Raw genomic sequence first — 19,435 nt, forward strand, 5'->3', positions numbered from 1 at the left:
GATTACAATTGTAAACAAATCTACATCTCTGAAACGTGAATGGAAATGTGAATGAGCCAAATTGCAACTTTTCCCTGGGTGAGTGTTTCTGCAAATAAGTAAGTGTTCACTGTTCACAGATGACACTGGTAAGCTGCTGTCAGGGTGTTCAGAATTTGGTGTAGGGTAGTGGTTTTCATGAGATGACCACACAGTATAGTTGGCAGTTGTTTTATTTGTGTACATACAAGGTTTACAGGTCCAAAAATGATGTACATATACATTGTAAAACACTCACCATAATGAGGCTTATGAACATCAGTCGCTATATAGTTACCTTTTACATGCAGAGTCTACTTTAATAGACTTCCTTAGCTGTCAGTATCTGACATTGTGTGATAACCCTTAACTTAAAACTGCCCTTGAATCAATGTATTGACATCCACACTACAACAGTGAGCCACTATGTCACCAATACTTCAGAAACCTGTTAATTTGTGAAGTGGATACATTCACAAGTATTTCACGCAGCATAGATAGAATTCCATCAAATGAGTTCTGTTTGATGGCATCAGTTTGCCCTAATAATAGATTTATTTCCACTTTTAAGTGATTCACTTCCTTCCCAGCTCCTTCCTGAAACAATTTTTCTATTTCCTAGAAAAAAGAGAGTCTATATTTAAAAATATACACTAATATTTTGTAATTAACATCAGCTGTTCATATGTGCACATGTTTATTACATTTATAAAAAATAGCATTAGACAAGTTTGTCCAAAACTTCACACTTTTGGACCTGAAGAGTGAGAGTAGCTTTGGCTGATATTTGGTTACAATTTCCTCCCTGGAATGGAGGGGCCTGGGACAAAGACAGCTGTGAGAACTAGGGGTAAAGCATAATGCCATTTGGGAGGGTGTGAAGTTAACTCTCATTCAGTCTCAGGTCCACTGAGCTGAGCTGACCCTATCTGTGTAACAAATGATGATACTGACTGCTGCCCTGAGAGTAGAGCTGTCAAGCTCTGGGTTGGGAGAAAAACTGTACTGTACTCTAGGTCTGTAGAATACACCAACCAGATCTGGAAACAGACTCTGCGGGGTTCAGAGCTTCAGATTCATAAGATGACTAATCTGAGCATTTTAAACTGATATCCTGGACAGTTGTGCTAAGAATTTTTAGGAGTGCTGGGCTGAGGTATTCTTATTTGGAGTAAAATGAAACTACTCTAAAATACATAAGAGCAGCCCTGTGGATGTTTATTTTTTCTTCACTCTAATTCTCTTCAGATTACTAACACCACAGAAGGTGGTACATTTTTAGAATGAAGGGCTTCACCAGGATCTAGGAGGATCTGAGCTTTTCACATAGGAGGATCTATGTTCACATGTCTTTGGGGGTTGTCTCTGGGATCATGATTTCCTTACAATGTCACACTTTCCTTCCACCGTCTACCAGGTACGCCCATCTGCATCTGTCCTTACCTTCAGCTTGTGATCCAGCATCCTCTCCTGCTCCTCCAGAAGGTTATCCCTTTCCATCTCCATCTTCCTCTGCAGCTGGACCATGTTTTCTGAAATAGTTCTCATGTGAGCCTCCCTTGCTTCCTCTTGCTCCATCTGGTGCTGCCTCATTAGCTCTAGTTCCTTCTCAGCCGCCTCCTTCTTGGACTGCTCAGCTGTACCACAAGGGATTTAGAGAGAGAAGAGAGGGCATTCAGAACTGAGAGCTACTCTCATGATCTTACAGACCAAGCTGATTACCCCATAGAAACTCTCCACAACTTCCCATCAGTAGTCATGATTGCATATGTGATGGGAATGTACTGACCATCTAGTCATGCAAATCCGTCCCAATTATGGGTTTCAGATCTACAAGAGGATGCAAGGGGGGTCTCCTTGGTCTTTTGGGGGTGGGGGATCTTTCTATCCATAAGTCAGAGGGCTTTACAGGAACTTATTGAGAGCTGGGCCCTCTTGTGTACCTGCCATGGCTTTCTGTCCATCAGTGAGGGCCTTATCTGACTGCAAGATGCAATCTTCCGTAGTGATCAGAGACTTCAGGAAGTCCCGGAACACCTCACTTGCCTGGATATCCAAAGAGAGAAAGCCTTAAGTGGCCATATGTGTTCTTTTGATGAAAGAGTTATCATTCAACAAAATTACTAACCTGACAGCAATATTTGAGTCCTGGTTAAGTTCCCACGTGAATCCTTTAATTCTGTGGCTGTAACAAAATCTATGTTCTTTGTTGTGATTGAAAAACCCTCTGTAACAGCCTCCTACCAGGTCTCCAGTCACATTTCCCAGGAATGTCTCCCACTACCCATTTCAGGTAGCAGCTCCAACCAGATATGTGTGCAGTTCCAAAAGCACACATGAGGCAGGCAGTCTTAAAGAATAGATTAGTAGACTTGGACCTAATTTGGTTTAGAGTATACATCCTTCCCCATCTTGTAATGATGCACTTGCCAGTCCAATTCCTTTATCTATGTGTACTATGCACACATGCCCCCTCTATATAACACACCTAACACTTCATATATTCCTGTTGCCTCCCTGTACTGGCTATACATAGACTTCTTTCTGAACAATCATGTAAATACCTCAACCTCTAAACAAATCAAACCATGACAGGTTCTATTCAAGTATATTCCTAATGCATCCAAAAAATACATCTGGCCTCAAGTTGCTTTCACTGTATGCACAATGCTATCATGAAAACTTTGTCCTTCAAATGAAAATTTATAGAATATCAATACTCAGCATCTCAAGCCTATGCACAGATGAGAATTCATATTATTAAAATCAGATGCACCAAGTACAAGAAAGGACATGTCCATTAGGGAAACTGAATGTATGACCTAATCTATCCTTCAAAGTAGAGAACAACTCAAACTATGACTGTGGTAACCACCTTTGCCATCTTTAGAAGTGACCCACAGTGGGTCATCTGAATATCCTCACATATATGGCCTCTGCAAACTTGAACAATGTATTCCTTTCTTATCTGTATGATTGCTTCGCTCTGAATGAACTTGTCCAGCTTCTTTTGCAAATCCGTGTGAGTTTCTCTGTCCATCACACCCTCAACTGTACAATGGAGATACTGTTAAGAATCAATTCATTCTCCCCTGAGTACTAAACTGATATTCCAATGAGAAAAATAACACTAACTTAATTCAGCAAGTGAGTACTCAATATGTTAATATCATCATCCTCATCATCACCATCACTATCATCCTCTTCTCCATTGCTACCTCTAGGTCCATTGAGATCATTTATATATGATAGCTATTCCTGACTTATTTTGTACATTTTATCTGTGCATGTCAGCTAAATTTATAAGCTTCCTGAGAATAAAAGTTCTTTCTGAAATAGCATTTGCACTCTGAACAAAAATCATCACAATATTAAGAGACCAACCTGGGAGCTAAGTTGCTCTGAGGTGAAGCACACCACTGCCAACAATGTGGTGACTTCAGATAATGTTAGGAGCAGTAGAACCTACAGTTGCTGCTGCTGCCTTTTGGGTAGGCTCCCTTCTTCCTGGACACTGGCTATTCAGGATGAGGGTTTCATCATAGTAAATGTTAATTGCTGAAGCTGCATTTCCTTAAAAAGATGGCCTGCCCATTGCATGAACAATAGAGTTTTGGACACATTTATATTAGGTTCATAGTGGTACAATGTAAACATGAGAGTTCTTCTAAGTTCTTTGTGGACTGCTTTGCCTTTTGAATCATAGAGTTGCAAAGTCAGATAATGAATGGCACTTGTGAATAAGCATAAATACAAGAAACAGAGATTGGACAGAATTTGTGAAGGTATCTGCCCCCAGATCATGAATGCCCCCTAAACTCCATCTCCCTGGTAGTATTGCAGGACTGCACTGTGGAAATGTCCATCTTTAAGGATCCGGCCATTGTGGTCTTCTCCAATTCATACTATACTCAGGAATTCCATGAGAAGATGTTGAATGAGGCCATGAGTGTCATGATGAACCACACTACCAGACTCACAAGGGAAATCATGGAGAATTTCAAGGCTCTGAGAGAGATGGTGCATATTGGCATGGGCTCTGACAACATGGATGCCAAGGCTGAACTTGTGATCAGGTGTGCAACATCCATCTGCCACAGTGGAGAAGAGAGCTGATTCAACTGTCTGACACATCCCAATCCCTATTGGTACAACACATAGCTGTACCATACCCTAGGAGAGGACACATGACTATAGAGCATGAAACAGATTTCTAAGGTTGTCTCAGGAGTGGCTAGGATCCAAAGGGAGACAATGGACCTCTTTGGCTTTGGTTACAGAGGGCAGGTGGTTGGTTTTAGAACTAAGACTTTGGATTCAGCATCATATTTTCAGATCCTTATTTACAGGATGGTATAGAGCAATCTCTGGGAGTGCTAAGTGTCTACACCTGCAGGACTTACTCTATAAGAGCAACTGCATCTCCCTGCACTTTGACCTGAACTAGCATAAGCAACACTTCATCAATGTTTTCACTATCAACAGATAAGTCAAGGAGCACTCCTCATGAATGCAGCCCAAAGTGGCCTGGTGGATGAGAAAACTTAGCTCAGGCCCTCAAAGAGGGAAGGATACGAGAAGTATCCCTTGATGTGCATGCGTCTGAGTCCTTTAACTTCACTCTTGGTCCACTGAATGATTCACCAAGTCTCATATGCTTGCCTAACAAAGTCTGATTTTGTGAACAAGAATTTCTAGAAATGAGGGAGGAATCTGCCACTGAAATCCACTGAGCAGATGCAGGTTGTCTACCATAAATCTTATGAAACAGTGTCTTCATTACTTCATTTCTTTGGTCAGTCATTAACCAGCAAGTGACTCATGCCCAGCTCAATAGTGAAACATATAGGTATCCACCAGGCATACCATGTGTGGCTCCAGGAGGGCTTCCTGCAGCTATGGAAGGGATCATTCCTAGAGATATCCCAGTGACTTACAACCTCCCCACAGTGTCACACCCATCCCAAGCTCCCTCTTCCAACCAGCCCACAAAACATAGGGACAATTGAAAATACTCCGAAGAGCAATAGAAAGAATGCTAGAAAGTAATTATTCAGATAAACTTGGGACCAGGAGACAGTAGGAAATAGATGAAGTGACGTAAGGAATTTGATGGTCCTTTAAATTGATTCTGAACATCACTATTATTGTAGTGTTAAAACTATAAGGGCTAGAAAACTGAAGATGGTGTCTGCTTCACAAAGTATGGAAAGACTAGGACATAATTTATTAATGATCAGCTTCTGTTATTCTGTGTTAAATTTTTCATCTGTGCATCAAGTCACAAAGAATAGAGCTTACTATTCATTGGTCCCTTGGCCACAGAAGGTTCTGATTAAGGTACTCTGGAATGTTGTATCAAGAGCTCCAAATATCAAAGTTTTAAAATATTGTAAGGAAATCCCCATCAAGAGTAGACCTTTTGGCCTACAGAAGTGGGTGCCTCTTTTCACCAATAGAAAGATTAAATTCTGACAAGATAGGGGACATTGTTTGCCCATGTAGACATCTACTGCATAGGACTGAAGAAGTAAAAGCTACTGTACTTAGAAGCCCCTGCTCACCTCTGAGCAGACAAGTCAGTTGTAAGTTCAGAAAGATCCTCCAATGGCAAAATAAATCCAGACAAAAAAGGGAGTGGGGAGAACCAAAATAATTATTCAGTTTTACAAGTGGTTTGTTTCAGATCCTCAGCTATATTATTGAGTAGAAAGACTTGACCTAGAAGGATTCTAGAAGAATAATTTTGCAGTTCCTTATGTCTCGGCGATCACCTTTTATTGTAACTTGTCAGATTGACTATGAACAAACCCATGTTTTTAGACACTGATTAATTCTTTCCTTGATTTGATATTTTATACAAGAACACTTTGAATGTGCTATTAAATGTGAATGATTTTAACAAATTCTACTAGATTTTTATGAGCTAGTTACATGTTCTATTCATAGTCTTTTGCTCTTTTGTTTTTAAATATGGCTTATATTGAGCCTTTCTATAGGTACATTTCCATTGTTTTGACCAAAGAAAAAAATAAGCTGTCCCAAACAGAAAAATAATGGCTATCAGAAGTATGTTTGTTTTAGAGTAAGTTACCATTTCTGAATTTGTTTATCATAAAGGTAGACTTTTACCAGTCAATAAAGTTTTTAATAAAAAGTAATTAAAATTTCATAACCCCCAAACAAATATCACATTATAAAATTATAATAAAATTATAATATTATTATAATAAAATATATCAATTATATTTAAAATATTATAAAATAAATCAATGATCTCTTTCATTTGAATTTATATTCTAAATCTCTTCTGAGGAAATAAATATATTTTAGTTATTTAGTATCATACAGTATTTTGTGGGGATAAAGACTAGAATGGCTGAACTATAAGACACTCGGATTTTTCTCCAGAGAAGTTTCTGTGGTCTTAGCTTCAAGGAGCAGCAGTTACCATTCTAGCTGTGCTCTGACTGTATGACCACACCTGCCCTCATTACTTACCTTCACTCCCTTCCTGGGTACATGCTCATAGCCCTGCTCAACCTTCTTCCTGGCTTCTAAGTAGAGGCTGTGCCCACCAGGAACAGAAAAATCTCCACGTGAGATGCTCTCCCTTAGAGGCTCTGAAAGCTTCTCCAGCTCAGCCTGGCAGTAACTGAGAGATGCTGCTTCATTCTGTTGTATGAAATCTTCCTTCCTTTCCTCTATGGTGGCCTACCATTTGAGTAGGGGAAGACAAAACAAAGAAGCTGTTAGAAGGAAGTTACAACTGTGTTATTCCTGAATGAAGCAATGTGACAGTCCCAGAGTGGACTGGGACAGGAAGAGGAATGTGGAACTTGCTTTAGCCCTGGTCTGGTCGACTGTGAGTGACTGTTGGAAACCTTCTTAATTTCCTTAGCCTCAAGCTCATAAACTCTGAAAGTGAGGAGAATGGGCATGTAATCTGTGTTCTTCTTTGTGGGCTGGAATAAAGAGTGTCTATGCATCAACAATGAATGAAAAGTTCAACCAGGAGGAGACACAGAATCCTTGGAGTATGTGCTTTGTGAGGGTGAAAATATCTACACAGCAAACCCACCTGTCAGTTCTGGGTAGGGTCATTATCAACAGAGTAGTAAGTGTTTTATGGATTCCTTCAAGGATAGTGAGGGGTGTGAAGTTGAAGAATGAAGATTTTAAAACGGACACTTGTAAACTACAATTGAATTGTCTTCTTTGGGATAAATTAATGCAATTTGTCACCTGTAAGATGGTCGAAGAAAGATTAAAAGACAAATGTTCAGTGACAGGATCTCTGGTCACTAGAATTAAGAGGAAGCCACTTGAGTTCTTTTCCTTGATTTCTTTGTTCCTTAACATCCCGTAAGTGGTTATCGACCTTCCTAATGCTGACACCCTTTAATACATTTCCTCGTGTTGTGATGACCACAACCATTAAATTATTTTCATTGCTACTTCATAAGTATAATTTTCTACTATCATTAATCATAATGCAAATATTTGATGTGCTGGATATCTGGTATGTGACACCTGTGAATGGGTTGTTTGGACCTCCCTCAAAGAGCTTATGATCTATAGGATAACAACCACTCCACTAAAATGATAGTCATTGTATTATAAACTCTAGCTAACCTTAAGACATACACCTTATTTAATTATACTGGTCCTTGAAAATCAGTATTTTATAATTGATTGTACACAACAGAAACCAGGAGGATGAGAAACAAAGGTAGAATGCATTCTTTCTACTTTGAATATTGGATGAGTTCTTAGAGCCTCTGGGTGAAATCCCATTTGACTCCTTGCTTTTGCTTGGTGCACACTGAGGAGAGACCCACAAGCTGTGTGCTGCCTCTCAGCAGCATGACTCAATAGATGCATATCATTTCAAGTTGCTGTTGAAAATCAACTGCCATATTTTTAACTCCTCAACCACTTTGTTTTCCCCAAGTTCTCTGAAGAACTCTGTTACCTATAAAAAAAAAACAAACAAACCCTGTTTTCTTCAATAATAAGAAGGACTCAGTATGAAATCAAAATGCAGGGCCAAAGCCACGTGAAAGAAAGGCAGGCATCTGTAAGGATAAATGCTAATGTATTTTACCACAAGCTTCTCCTGGAATTTCCTCTGGTCATCCTTGAAGGATCTATCCATAAAGACAGCAATGGCTTTCTTCTCACAGACTGCATGTATGTCCAGCAGCTCCTGGAGTGTGTCTGTCGGGAGCCTCACTTGCTGGTCCATCTGTTCACTGTAGTGGTCAGTTGCTTTCTGTAGAGCTATGGAGTTCTCACGCTCAGCCAGTGTGTTTACTGCATTCTCCAAACAAGGCACTGTTCCACTCTTAATGGCATCCAGGTAGGTGTGTGCTAGAATCCCCAGTTCTGGTGAGACGTGACAGTTAGAATTCACATTCCTATTTCATAAAGTTTCATGGTCTGGGTGTTTAAACAAGTCCTTGACTCTTCTAAGCAGCTGCTCTACCTCAGAAACTTCCCTTAAGCAAGATACTCGGGTGATTTGACCCTACCAATGGCCCAAATCCTCCTTTAGTATAAAATAAGGCTGGGATTATTGAATATATATCCAGTTCATCTAAGACTCTTAAAACAAGACTTCTCTCTTCATTAATATATTCATCATCCATTCTTTTTTTTGCTGAGTCAGAAAATTATTTTAATAGTTACAAAACACTTTTTACAGAATCAGTATAAAATAGCAATTGATTATTTTATAAATATAATTCATAATTGTGACAATTAGACTTGAGGCCTTGAACTGCTGGCTGGGAGACCATCCCTGAGAGCCTGCCCTGTTGACATCTGTCATGCTTAGTTGATGAGATGACCAGGTCTATAAAAATCTCTCTCTACTCATTCTTTGGAGGCTTGAAATGAATTTGGCAGCATTCATTAAACACCTTCCAGCTCCTATCCTTTACCCCTTCTTCAACATTTAGTTCTGACTGCATCCATTTCAACTTTGTCTGTCTTTTCTAAGTTGCTTTAATAATGTTAAGACATTCAGGTTCTTTTCTCTCTCTCTTCTCAGAGACTTTTTACTACTGCTGAGGTTTTGACTACCCAGTTCTTTATAACTCTGTCCCTACTGACATGAGCTGCCATCAAAGACTCATAAAGTTGTTTACAGGTTTGGCTGGCATCAGTCTTCTCATCATCCATTCTTTAAACATTGATTCTGGTTATTGTATGAGCAACACATGATACAATTCAAGTCAAATGGAGTGTGTTACTTGGTTTGAGGAAGCTCAGTGTTGCCCAGTAGGGCCTTAGATTGAAGAATATGCTTTATGCCTATTATTTCCATTATTATTTGCACAAATCTTGCATAGCTACTGAACACTCAAAGTGGGTACATGATTTGAATTTTAAATTTATCTTAATTAAATTACATTTAAGCTAAATAGACATACATTTGTCTTTTGATGCCAAATTGGATAGTGTAAATATCCAATGCTTATTCTAACATAGAAATATTGATAAAGAATCTCTTCCCTGATCATTATCAATTTTTCCAGCTAGAGATCTTACTTACAAAGACATTAAGTATTATCTGAGACTATCTGGAATTCTGTAAAATTGTTAAAACTTGAGTTAGGTGGATATTATATTTGGATATATACCCAAAAGGTGCACTCTCTAAAGCTATCGAGAAGGACAGGGCAAGAGACTCACGAGCTCCATTAACTTTGATGCCTCCTGGGAGAGCTTTAGCCTTTGAAGAGCCGAAGATGAAGGAACAGAATTCTGCCACCTGCTGCACAAAGTCAGAATCCAACGCATCATCATGCAAGTTCTCAAGTTCAGAAAGCTTCTTCCACTCAGTGGGTGGGTAGAAGACAAAGCATTTCTTCTTAGGGAAGAACTTTCGAATACAGAGTCGGGGAAGGTTGTAATTTTTTTCTACTTCACTGGTACCTGGAGAAAGTCAAGAAAATATAACCACATAGCTATCCTGGTGTTGATGTGTCGCTTAAGGATTGATCAGTGGTTTTGGTGCTGTGCATCTCCACACAACCTCAGAGGGAGAGTAAAACATGTTTACTCTCTTCTGTGATCCTGATCACAGAGTGAACCTGTCTCCATTACCAGGGAACATTTACATTGAAATTGATATGTTAAGACAAATACTAAACGGGAATCATTTCTTAGAAACAGCATGAAAATTGGAAAGAGAAAAGCAAATCTAAACACCTGAATAAAATGTAAATTCATGGAATTCCCCCTCTGTTCTCCAGTCACCAATCTCTGTACCTTGCTTGAGTTTCAGGGAATTCTCCAGGTACTCATCTGCTGTGAGGCTTTGTCCATCAGCTTCAAGTCTTAGGGTCACATCCCTCAGAACCCACACGAAGTCAGGGAAGAATCTCACAAACTCAGATGAGTCTTCCACCTCATCCTCCTGGTCAGTTGAGGCCCTTGCTCTTATCTGATCTGTCAGCTCTGTCACATAGCTGGGTAGCTAAGGAGAATTGGTGAATGACCAGGGTCCCCAGTTGTCTCACCTCCCGTTGGTCTCATCAATCCCCACACATGACTTTGCCCGGTACTGACTCAGTGTGAGCTCATTAGCTGCTATATGAGATCTGCCCTTGCACTGGGATTACTGTCTCCTATCTGTCTACACTGACTCTGCAGCATTCCCAGGCTTTGATGTTCTCCATCACAGAAAGGATACTGCAGCTGGTCCATGGCCTGCTGGTTGATGGGTCCCATGCTGTTGTACACAAAGGTGCTGCTTAGAAGTATAGCCAGGGCAAAGATCCAGCAGTCATTCTGGTTGTCACCCTGGAAGGCAGAACATCCCTTTCTAAATGAAGTGCTCCAAAATGTGCCTCATTTTTAGAGTGAACTAGTGTATTGTACTGTTAGAAAAAGTAAATATAGAGCTATATTCTTGCTAGTAGAACTCAAAGAATGTATTGTTTCTGATTAGTAGTCACTCATTAGAACTGACTCGTACTTTATTACCAGCTTAACAAGTTTTTTAATGCCCATTAGTGGATAATTTTAATAAACAGTCCAGATTGGTGGAGATTCCAAATTCTTAGAGACTCTTATAAGTTTCGCTTCATGTAAGATTTAATTGCCTACCATTAGAGTAATAATACTTAATTTAGAGAAATTATTGCATATTTAAGGCTTTGAATTTAACTCACTTTTCACACAGCAATAGAATCTGTTTCAGGAATATTTATCCTCCTTACCTTCTCTTTGCTATCCACCAACCTTCTTCCAACTGGACCCCTTTATATTGAAGGGGTACATGAGTTGTGTTTCCCACTGCTTAATTAAGCTCATTTTCTATTCTTTGATTGTGATGTTATTTAGCAGTGAATTGTGAGGTTATTTAGCAGTGAGTGACCAACTTACTACTGGATATATTATATTGCTAGTCTAAGTAAATGCACAGTGCTGTAAGTCAGATAAATACCTATTCCACTCATTTTACTCAATAGCAGAGGGTACACATAACTCATATACTTGCTGAAATCACAGAATTTGTAATGGTCAGAACTATTTGTTGCACATAAAGTCTCAGTACTTTAGTACCTCAATTGTTAACCAGCATTCTCTGTGGGGAAACACACACGGAAGCAATTCTACTGAAAGCATCTTTATACATCTGTATTAACTGGATTAGTCTGTTAATGATGACAGCCCTATCCCATGATGCTCATGGTCTCCTAGAATGCTGGATTCTGACTATCTTCTTCCACACTAGTTATCAAACTTCTCACCAGTAGACATAAACAAAAGACACATTGTGGTTAGAAGGAGTTCTAGGTACTCTAGAGACCATCAAGAGTTAAGGAGCTTAATCCAAAATGCCCTCCTCCTTCCTTACCTTCTCCACATCTCCCAGGCCTTCTGTGTCAAGCAGAATTAGGGTGTTGTCTGGCTTCTGGGGATGAGGGATGCACCACATCCAGATCCCGTTGGTGTGAGACTGTATTGTAGAGCCCAGAGAGAATCCTGCAAAGGGCAGAGTAGGGACAAGGGTAAAAATCCTAGCAGGTTCTTCTGGAAGTAGAAACACGTTAATGTAAATCAAGGTAAAAGAAATTGTGTCATCATGGCAAGAATTGGTGTACACAAGTGAAGTTTTAAAAACATAAGAACAAAAATAACAATTACTAAAAATAAAGAAAAGCAAAGAAAAAGAGAAAAGAAATGTTCCATTTGCTTTGGAAGTTTGTCTATCTTCTCCATGGTCAGTGATTGTTCACTGTTGATGCATGAATATCTTACTTTGTGACTTTGAAATGTATATATAGCAATATTATCTATTCTGTACTGATTTGCTCTACAAAGCAGAAAGAACAATCAACTTTTAAAATAGGGAATTAAGATAAGCCAAGTAAACAGTGTCAGGCTCTTCTTTTTCTGATTATAATAAAGAGAAGTACACAAAAGTGATTCGGATTTTTAGATATATCCAGCACATAAAGCCCTTTAAAGTAAATTATTCTTAAATAGAATTTCTCTCTCTTTTTTATTAGGGATTAAAAATTACCTTTCAGTATTCATCCTTGTTTTGAAATTTCTATTCTAATACTACAATATAACAGTGTGAAAGGACTCAGGGGACCCAGCACAGCTGCGTTGGTGGCACTCACCAGTTTTCTTCCCAGCCAGCTTGTTCATCAGGTAGGATTTGCCAGTGCGGTAGAGACCCACGATGGCCACAACCACCACTGGTTGTGTGATCTCTGACAGGATCTCTAGGGCCTTCTGATTAGGTATCAGTTGTCCTTTCACATTCTCGATGAGACACACAGGGACTTTCGATGCCATGTTCATTGGGGTTCCTTGACTGCAAAAGGAAAGATGGGGTTAATGAGAATTCCAGGCTTTCAGTTGAGAGAGTACCTCTACCAGTCAGACTGCCTTCAGAACACTCTGAGACTTGCCAAGCCACAAGCTGTGCACCAGAGAGAGAAATGTGATGAATGCTTGTGTAATTTTATGATGTCATAGGGTACTTCAAAAGCTAAATATTTTTATGAAAATGTTTTGTCTGCAGTAAAGAATTCTGATGACAAAACATATTCAGATAACTTAGGGTAAAAAAAAATTGAGATTTCTCACTGAACAGTTTACAACAGTCATTAAGGAGAAAGGAGAATATCTCTTAGTGAAATTATTATCTACCATCTATCAATGTATCATTTATATATGCATATGTAAGTTATATATGTGTGGTTGTGTATTCATTGAACTAAAATTTATTTATTTTTAATTCTATGCATATAGGTGTTTTGTCTTCATGTTTAACTATAATACCACTTGGGTGCCTGATGGCAGCTGACAGCAGAATAAGGTGTCTAATCCTCTGGAACTGGAGTTTCAGATGGTTTTAAACCTCCATGTAGGTGCAGGGAATCAAACCGAGGTCCTCTGGGAGATCAACAAATGCCCTTAACCACTGAGTCATCTCAAGCCCTTACAATTTAGTTTTATTTGTCATTATATGGACTAAGGATAGATACATGATTGCTGACTTCAATGCACTATTTAGCTTCATTGTGAGAAAATTAACTCATGAACAGTATTCTGTTTATGGTCATTGTACATCCTGCTATTAATTCTTTAATATACTCTTTTATATTGCTTGACCAATAATTCTTTAACTTATATTAAATCCATTGAGTATGAGTGAATGTGTGGGGAGACACATTCAGGTGTATGAGTTAACTTCTTCCTTGACTTCATGTGGATTCTGAGGGATGTTGCCCTAAGGGACAAACAGATGGACAAAACCTCAAAGTGGATGAGTACCTGCAGCTGAATCTCAGTCTAGGTATAGAGACTGTCATTAGAGAACAGAGGGATTTGAACTTGGGTCCTCATGCTTATGCAGTAAGCACTTTACCACCTGAGCCATCTCCCAAACCATGTATTTTCTATGTTTGAATTCTATGTTAGTTAAGATGCCTGGCCCTTTGCTCTGCCCTGCACATTAGCGCAGTGTGCATCTTTGCCCTGCAACAGAATTCTTATGGCCAACATTCTTTTCCATATATATTTATATACTGAGATGTTCTTCTCTTTGTGTTGAGCTTATCACTTCATCCACATTCCTGTTTGTCTAGATTAATTCTTCTTTATTTATAGAACACTGGCATACACCTGTGATACAAACAGTTGGGAGGTAACATCCTGAAGGCCAGGTGTTCCATAGGAACAGGAGACCACTTCCTAAATAAAACACCAGTAGCACAGACACTGAGAGCAACAATTAATAAATGGGTCCTCCTTGAACTGAGAAGATTCTGTAAAGCAAAGAATATGGTCAGTAAGGCAAAATGGCTCCCTACAGAATGGAAAAGTTCTTTACAAAACCCACATTTGACAGAGGGCAAATCTCCATGATATACAAAGAACTCAAGAAACTAGGCAGCAAACTACCAAATAATCCAATTTTAAAACGTGGTATACATCTAAACAGAGAATTCTCTACAGAATAATCTCAAATGGCAGAATGACACTTAAGGAAATAATCAACATCAAAACATCTGAGATTCCTTTTCTTCCCTTCTCATTCTCATAGCTCCCTCCCCCCTCATGCAGAGGTCATGAGGAAGCAGAAAACTTGAGTCAGGTGTAGATTAGAAGAAAGGACATATGATAGGCAGGATTTTAGTTGGGGAGTGGTTAGGGAGGAAGTGAAGGACAAAAGAACTGGGATTGTCATGTAATTCAATCTTGTTTGTAATTCAAATATATAAAAAATAAAAATGTGAAAAAACCCTCTGAGATTCCATCTTACACAGATCAGAATGGCTAAGACCAAAACACCAATGACAGCTTATGTTGGAGAGGATTTTGAGAAAGGAGAACACTCTTCTATTGCTGGTGGGAGTGCAAACTTATACAGTCAGTATGGAAATCAGTATTGCAATTTCTCAGAAATTTAGGGATCAACATACCTCAAGACCATGCAATACCATTGAAGGGCATATACCCAAAGGAGGCACATTCAAACCAGAAGGACAGTTGCTCAACTATGTTCATAGCAACATTAATCGTAATATCCAGATCTTGAAAACAACCTAGATGTCCCTTAACTGAAGAATGGATAAAGAAAATGTGGTATATTTACAAAATGGAGTACTACTAAGTGGTAAGAAATAATGACTACCTAAAATTCACAGGCAAATGGATAGAACTAGAAAAAAATTGTCGCAAGTGAGGAAACCTGAAACTAGAAAGACAAATATAGCATGTACTCACTCATAAGTGGATACCAGACATAAAGCAAAAGATACCCAGCCTATAATTCTCAACCTCAGAGAAGCTTGAACCCTCTTCCAGAAACAGATTGAAGCAGATGCAGAAATCCACATTGAAGTGAGCGGCAAGCAATAATATGAACAAAGTACTCAAGACCATGATGGGGAAACCCACAGAATCAGCTGACCCAAGGTAGTGATAGGTCACTGACTCAGGTCTGACAAATAAGGAACCTGCATAAGACTAACTACACTCCTTTAATATAGGTGACAGTGATGTGACTGGAACAATATATGAGGCCACTGACAGTACAAGATCTAACACTAATGAACAAACTGACTTAGTGAAGCCTATTCTATATGGAGAAATACCTTGCTCAGCCTAGACACACCATGTGGGGGGTGGAGAGGTGGCTTGATCCTGCCTCAAGGAGATGATGGGACAGACTTAGTAGACTTCCGAGGAAAGGCTTTATTCTCTCCAAGGAGCAGATGGGAGGTGGGGGAGCAGGAGGAGGGTAGGGAGGGGGACCTGGGATAGGAAAGTAAAAAAATAAATTAATAAAAAAATTAAAGAAAAAAATCAGGTGTTTAAGACCATCATTGATGATATAACAGATTGAAGCTAACCTGGTATATTTGGCTTAAAAAAAACCCTGTAACTCTTAAAAGTCCCAATACTGTTGTCTCTGAACCTTTTGGTATTATTTCTTCAGCTACAACTAGTTTCTGTAGACACCTGCTTTAATGTTCAGCAGGTTCTAGCTGAGTCCTGCCATTCTGGAATTTTCACTTTCTCTTTGTGTGCACAGCTGTATTCTCCCTGGTGCTCCATACAGCGTTCTACTCTCTTCTGTCTCAGTAGATTTTCAAGTTCATCTTCTAAAATCAGAGTCCACATCATGAAGAGTTTTCCCCCAGAGTCAGTGTTTAGAATCTGTAAGTCAGCAGGGCAGAGCAATCACAAAGATCCTCGGTAGGAATTAATCAGACTGATTTGGTGATTTCAATGATGAACTGTGATATGGAAGTGTAAGCTGAATAAACCCTATCCTCCCCAATTTACTTTGGTGATGGTATTTTATCACCACAAAAGTAACCCCAAGATACTATCCTAATCCAAAATATTTTGGAGGCTTGCTGTTCCCTTCTTAGTTTAAGTGGAAGATACAACAATAAGCTGAGTGCTCAGAGGGACTAAGAAGTTTTATGAGTGTTGCCTTAGTTGGTTTATAGCATGTGATCATCTTAATCAAGTTGATGATGGAGCTACATGTCAAGTACTCTTTTGTTACCTTAGTAAATATGGTTGCTTTACTAGTATATTGTTTATCCAAACATGTGACTTACCTTGGTCTCTCTCTTCTCTTCCTCTCACACTCTCCTCATTACCAAACTTCTGGCATGGTCTGGTTCAGCCTCCTACACTGAATGTATACTACTTCCTCTCCCTGCTATGGACTCTTCCAGATGCCTCTAGCTGTTCTGTCTGTCATATCTACAATCAAACCTCCCTCTAAACCATACCTTGGAATATGGTTGGAGCCAGAGGTAAGAGTGAGGTGGATGCCAGCAGAGACTTTGGTATGCTAACTGGTACCACAGTTACCCTTTTGTCCCAGTTTCTTTTGGACCTGACACCTGAAACCTCTCTCCTCTCTCTAGATTTCACTTTCTTTTTCTCACTCAAGGGCCTGTTTACCCTGCATCTAACTTATTAATAAGCAGTCATGTGGTTGCTTCCATTCTGAAAAGGTCACCACCTAAGACTGAGGAGAGTCACACAGTTGCTATTTTAAAACATCTGTTTTCCTAACAAGAATAGAATCCAAGCTACATATACTGTAGATCTAATCTAAGCTTTTGTAGACTTATTTTTCCAAATAAGAGTTGAATCCAAGTTACTTACATAGCAACACCATAGTAAATTAAGATTAATTATACATAGGTTTTAAAACCGTCAGCCTTTTGTTACAAGTTTTAAGTTAACTTTTGGTTATGAATTTTACAGATTTTTAAAACATACCCAATGAACTTACAAATCCTAAGGTAAAGAGCTTATGCAATAGTCTTAAAAAGATTTCTTCAGAGCAAAAAGTTTGGAAGCCCAGGAACTGGAGAAGTTTAGAGGAGGAGATAAGGGTAAGAAAGCTGAGAGAGACACAGGTACTGAGTGAGATGGAGGCCAGCAGACACTTTGGTATGCTAGCTGTCACCACAGTTAGCCATCTGTCCCAGATTCTTTTGGACCTGACACTTCCTATCTCTGGGTTTCACTTTCCTTTTCTCACTCAAGGGCCTGTTTACACTGAATCTGAGTTACTATTTTTATCTTCTCCTTAAAATATATATTCATGTTCCTTTCAGTTTCTTACCTGCAGTTTGACTGAACTCAGCAAATTCCTTCAATGACTAGGACAATGAAATCCATGTCCCTTAAAACACTGAAAAATCTAAGAAAAGACAATCCTGAGACATTTTGACCTTTAGTTTAGCCAAACATCTATCAGGGAGCCTTGGACACAGACCCAGCCTCTGGGGACATATTGCTGCCAGGTAATGCTGCTGATGCTCTGAACTCCTGTTTCAGCTTAGACTCTACTGGTTTCTGTCACTCTTTAAATGAATAAGCTGAGCCTGTGACTCACTGCACGGATCTCGTCATCCTCACTCCCTCTCAAAATGCAGGTCTCTTTGGAGTGGGAGAGAGAGTTGTTTTGGTGGGAAAGTAGATTTACTTACTATTTATTTCATATTTTTTAAAATAAATAAATATTTATTTATTCATTGTCCAGACTGAGTATCTCTTTTTCCTAAGGAAAAACAATCACACTGGAAAAGATTAATTTGATTACTTATAGTAAAATATGAGACCCATAATCATATAAACTCTCACATCTGAAAACACAGAAGCCCAGACATCACACAGTGAGAGGAATAGCTAACTACAGTCTTCAAAAAGAAAAGAATCAGAAGTCAAAACAGGATTAAGTTTTCACTCATTGATTTAGGAGTACAGTTTGCTTGGTGCTTAGTTCATGGACTTCTTCTGACTCTAGTACCCAATATTAGCAAGAAGGAGAGAAGTTCTTACCTGCGTTTCTCTTCCACTGAAGGGGAGGATTTCCACAAACGTCTGCTCTGCCTGCGCTTCCTTGACCTCTGATGTTTTCAGGGACCTGAAGCACTGAAGAAAACACATGAAGCACTGTTCCATCTGTGAAACCAAAACTATCTAGAGCCACATTTGATCTAATAGCTATAAAAAGATTGCAGGCAATATTGCCAGTAGACCAAGTGTCCAGACTTGGTATCTTACCTCACAGAATTTCCATCTGGGGAGAGACTCCAGAAAGTGAAGATTTGCGACATTCTGAGAAGGCTAGAAAGAGGACACAATCCGTCATTTTAACGAATTGCCAAAGTAGACACACTTAAGTTGTCTGGGAGGTCCTATTAGACATGCAGCAAACATGTCAAAAGGGCATATCACACACTCAGCACCTGGTTCTTAAGTGCTTACCACTCTCTTAGGAGAAGCTCCTGGTAAAAGATAGGTGTTCCAGCTCAATGCTGGCTGCTTCATGTGCATTTCATAGCATATGCATAACAATCATTTCCTCATAGAAACTGAGGCACTGACAGAAAAATAAAATGTTCTGTTGATTTAAGAAATCATTTCTGGACACTCAGTCCTCTGGAAGTTAAGCTTCTCTTCTCTTCTCTTCTCTTCTCTTCTCTTCTCTTCTCTTCTCTTCTCTTCTCTTCTCTTCTCTTTTCTTCGCTTCTTCTCTTCTCTCTCCCTTTCTTCCTATTTCTCTGCTTCTGTCCTATTCATCCTCCAGCTCTACCTGTTCTGCATTCTCATTATGCTTCAAATTAAGAGCAGGAAGAAGAAGAGAAAACCTGAAAGCATGTGTGTTTCAAAAACACATTTTTGGTCACTTACTCTTTAGCTATCTTGATATTATCTTTCTAGTTGTAATCTTTGATTTTTTTTCTTATATGTTTTGTTAATCCTGAAATTCATGAGAGAAAAACCAGCTCCATAAGTTTGATCCAAATTTGTAGCAAACTTAACTAAATACTGGCCATGTTGGTGGACTCTGGCCAGGTCCACCTCTGGGTTCCCAGGGAATGGCCATGAGTCACAGTTT

General features: G+C 39.2%; 1 protein-coding gene and 1 pseudogene across 1 annotated transcript; one reads left to right on the forward strand and one right to left on the reverse strand.

Annotated features, from left to right (window-relative positions):
• Positions 1 to 207: 207 nt before the first annotated feature.
• Positions 208 to 16,888, reverse strand: LOC100762978 (guanylate-binding protein 4-like). The gene is made up of 11 exons (XM_035451878.1): positions 16,629 to 16,888; positions 12,663 to 12,859; positions 11,891 to 12,018; positions 10,721 to 10,830; positions 10,297 to 10,496; positions 9,718 to 9,960; positions 8,126 to 8,406; positions 6,520 to 6,732; positions 1,962 to 2,064; positions 1,462 to 1,655; positions 208 to 636 (listed from the first exon to the last, which is right to left on the reverse strand). The coding sequence occupies exons 2-11, from the start codon at positions 12,844 to 12,846 to the stop codon at positions 448 to 450; spliced, it is 1,845 nt and encodes a 614-aa protein (XP_035307769.1). The 5' UTR covers positions 12,847 to 12,859; positions 16,629 to 16,888; the 3' UTR covers positions 208 to 447.
• LOC103164467 lies at positions 3,746 to 5,199 on the forward strand (annotated as a pseudogene).
• Positions 16,889 to 19,435: the final 2,547 nt, after the last annotated feature.

This window comes from Cricetulus griseus (genome assembly GCF_003668045.3).
Source record: "Cricetulus griseus strain 17A/GY chromosome 1 unlocalized genomic scaffold, alternate assembly CriGri-PICRH-1.0 chr1_0, whole genome shotgun sequence".
NCBI lineage: Eukaryota > Metazoa > Chordata > Mammalia > Rodentia > Cricetidae > Cricetulus > Cricetulus griseus.